This window comes from Verticillium alfalfae, genomic scaffold (genome assembly GCF_000150825.1).
Source record: "Verticillium alfalfae VaMs.102 supercont1.2 genomic scaffold, whole genome shotgun sequence".
NCBI lineage: Eukaryota > Fungi > Ascomycota > Sordariomycetes > Glomerellales > Plectosphaerellaceae > Verticillium > Verticillium alfalfae.
The window spans coordinates 142,049-144,770 of record NW_003315037.1 but is presented as its reverse complement, the minus strand read 5'-3'; the positions used below and the strand labels follow the sequence as shown (position 1 = coordinate 144,770).

General features: G+C 56.1%; 2 protein-coding genes across 2 annotated transcripts in view; one reads left to right on the top strand and one right to left on the bottom strand.

Moving 5' to 3' along the window:
• VDBG_01517 (predicted protein) overlaps positions 1 to 490 on the top strand; it is a gene marked incomplete at both ends in the record, with an annotated part of 2,382 nt that extends 1,892 nt beyond the window's left edge. The window contains one exon of the mRNA XM_003007283.1: positions 110 to 490. Within this exon, the coding sequence (XP_003007329.1) occupies positions 110 to 490 (381 nt within the window). The remainder of the gene's footprint in view (positions 1 to 109) is intronic.
• Positions 491 to 1,845: 1,355 nt separating this feature from the next.
• On the bottom strand, positions 1,846 to 2,664 carry VDBG_01516 (conserved hypothetical protein; the record flags this gene model as incomplete). Its single annotated transcript, XM_003007282.1, has 1 exon — positions 1,846 to 2,664. One exon carries the CDS (start codon positions 2,662 to 2,664, stop codon positions 1,846 to 1,848), a length of 819 nt encoding a protein of 272 aa, XP_003007328.1.
• Between the last annotated feature and the right edge of the window lie 58 nt (positions 2,665 to 2,722).

Below are 2,722 nucleotides of genomic sequence, written 5' to 3'. Positions count from 1 at the left end.
GTACATGCATCTGCGCTCACTTTTACTATGCTCTAGTGATGACCGGCTCCGCCCGCAACGAGTACAACAGTGCCGTCAGTGAAATCGTCACTCGATTCTCGACAACGAGCGCTACGAGCAGTACCGCGAGAGCCGCATCGAGTACTTCGCCACGGAGCTCCAGAGCATGCTCGGCCCGCTCATGAACGAGTTCGCCGACCTTGAACAAGCGGGCAACGACCTGCGCTCGGTCGTTGGCAAGGCATGGTCCCTCTCGGCCAAGACGCTCACCTCGCGCATGACTTTTGAGTACCGCTTCCCCGAGGCCGGCTGCCGCTTCTCCATGCAGAGCATGGTCGCCGTCGCCCCCAGCATTGACGGCTACGTCCTGCAGGCGGAGCACTGGCGCGTCCAGCTTGTCGTCACGCCCGTCATCACCGTGCGCAACGACAACGGCAGCACCCTGTCCGTCCACGTCACCAACCTCGCCGAGGTTCTGCTCATGAAGTGACGCAGATGCTGCTCCTGCTTCCGATCGACATTGCATGGTCTTTCTTGCTGTGCTTTTGTGGCCTTTCGCAGGGTGATGCCGGTGCATCGAACCCTGGCACACGTTTTGCACTTCCTCTTCGGTGAGGGACCCGTGCCTGCCCTCTTCGACATGGTTACTCCGATGCCATGGATCCTCGCCTCGCAGTAGCGGCGAGTTTGGTCTTCGGGCCGGCTTCTTGTCGCCGCTCATGCTTTATGATTATCATGACATTGTACGAAGATACCCACGCCGCATCGTTTCCTGCTCTCTGTCTTCCTTCCGACGGCTACTTCATGAGCGTTACATGATGCCGTCGTCATTGATGACTAACCCTCGGGCAGCATAGCCATCGAAGCCCACGGACGGCAAACGAGCACATCCTATTTTTCTTTTCTTTCTTTTTATTCGGCAGCTTCGGTTTCTCGTTTATCGTTTTGCATCAAGGTCCCTGGAACAAGTCCCTGGAAGACTCCACACTCGTCACACTTTGGATCCGGCCCGGCTTCCTTTCGCCAGACTTGATGTGGCAAGGCGGAATGTGGTCGAGCGCTTCGACGGCACATCACGAGCTAAACATGACCTTGACAATTTGGTTTCGTCTGGCTTGTTTCTTCAAGCGACGGTTTTTTGCGGTTTTGTCTACATATTTCAGGGAAGGGACCGGACTTTTTTCGCCTCTGCTACGCTGTCTGCTGCGGCGCGTTTTGACTGCGGCAACTGGCGAGGGGCTGCCGTGCTCTGCCATGGAGGCCGAGAGACCAGCTGGAAGATACGTGTTTCACTTGGTCAACTGGTCCTAGGTGGATGTCGGCTGACTGAGGAAGGCTTGGCCTCTATGGGCGTTTCGTTACGAACATTAGAAAACCACAGAATAAATCGGTAGCAGATCCAGTGTTGCACGTGATGAGCTGTGCAACTCGACATATGAGCCCCTCTGCTTGACGCGCTGCAGGCGACAAGCATATCGTTACGGCCTAGACTCTGCCCTACCATTCGCCATTCATCCTTTTGCTCAAACAAGAAAAAATAGGTGAGGTATGGAAACTTATGCTGGTAGGCCATCATCGCATGAAGGCAACGTAAATGTGAAGTTGGTTTAGATAAATACTGGCGCAAAGTGGTCATGTTTTCAAAGGTCAGCAGGAGCTTAAGTATTATCGACCCCTATCAGAGATGAACAAAACCCCGTTCTAGAAAACATCCGGAAGCACTGAAATTCATGCGAGGAATCCTGGGTATCTCGCGTCCTGGCTACGAGCTCTCCTGAGGAGACTAAAACGCCGAAACACCTGTGAGAATCGCGCATCTGAGTAGAAACACCGAACGGTGCCCGATTATGGAGCGAGATGCCGCGCAGATCGGCGGCTCTCGCCGCTGGCCCTCCGTCTGTCGAGCCTCTTGACAACGGCACCCAGCACTACCTTCAATATGTTGCTGGCTGATAGCGTGTTGTCGCCGCCCTTGTTCCACGTTACGGTATCGACCATGTCTCTGACACCACCATCAACGAGCTCAGCCAAGCCATCGTCGAGCTCCTTCAAGGCCTCGCGCGCGCCCTCTTCGTTTCCGACCTGGAAGAACTGGATCCCAACCTGGTACGGAGGTGCATCAATCTTGTCAAGCTTCTTGGCAGCGTTGATGAGGACCGTCTCGACATCATCAGAAGGCACGCCATCGGTGATGACGATGATGTTAATGGGCTTGACGGACTCAATGTCGGCCTCGTTGGCGACGCAGAGAGCGAGGTAGGGCTTCAGAATGGCGTGGAGGCGAGTGCCAGTAGGTGTGCCACCAGAAGGGCGAACGGTGGCGAAAATGTTTTCGACTCTCGCCGCGTCGTTGATCCCACGAAAGCCGCCGGCAGCAGAGCCCTTGGCAGCGGGCTGGGCGGATTTGTGGTTGAGGAAGAAGAGGTCGATCCCGTCGGCGTCGTGGGCCGTGCAGATTGGGGTGATGGCACGCAGAGCATCTTTAACCTCGCGCCATGAGCGACCAGCCATAGAGCCGGAGTCGTCAATAACGAAAACCGTATCAAATTGAGCTAGGAAAGCATACGGGTCCTCTTCGTTGGTGACGCTGGTCAGGGAGACCTGAGAAGTGTGCGAGGGAGCGGGAGAGGTACTGCGTGGGGCCGGGGTGGGGTTCTGGGGCATGGGACCGGTGCCGACCTCAATACTGGGAACATCGGCGTAGGCAGGGGGAGGTTCCGGT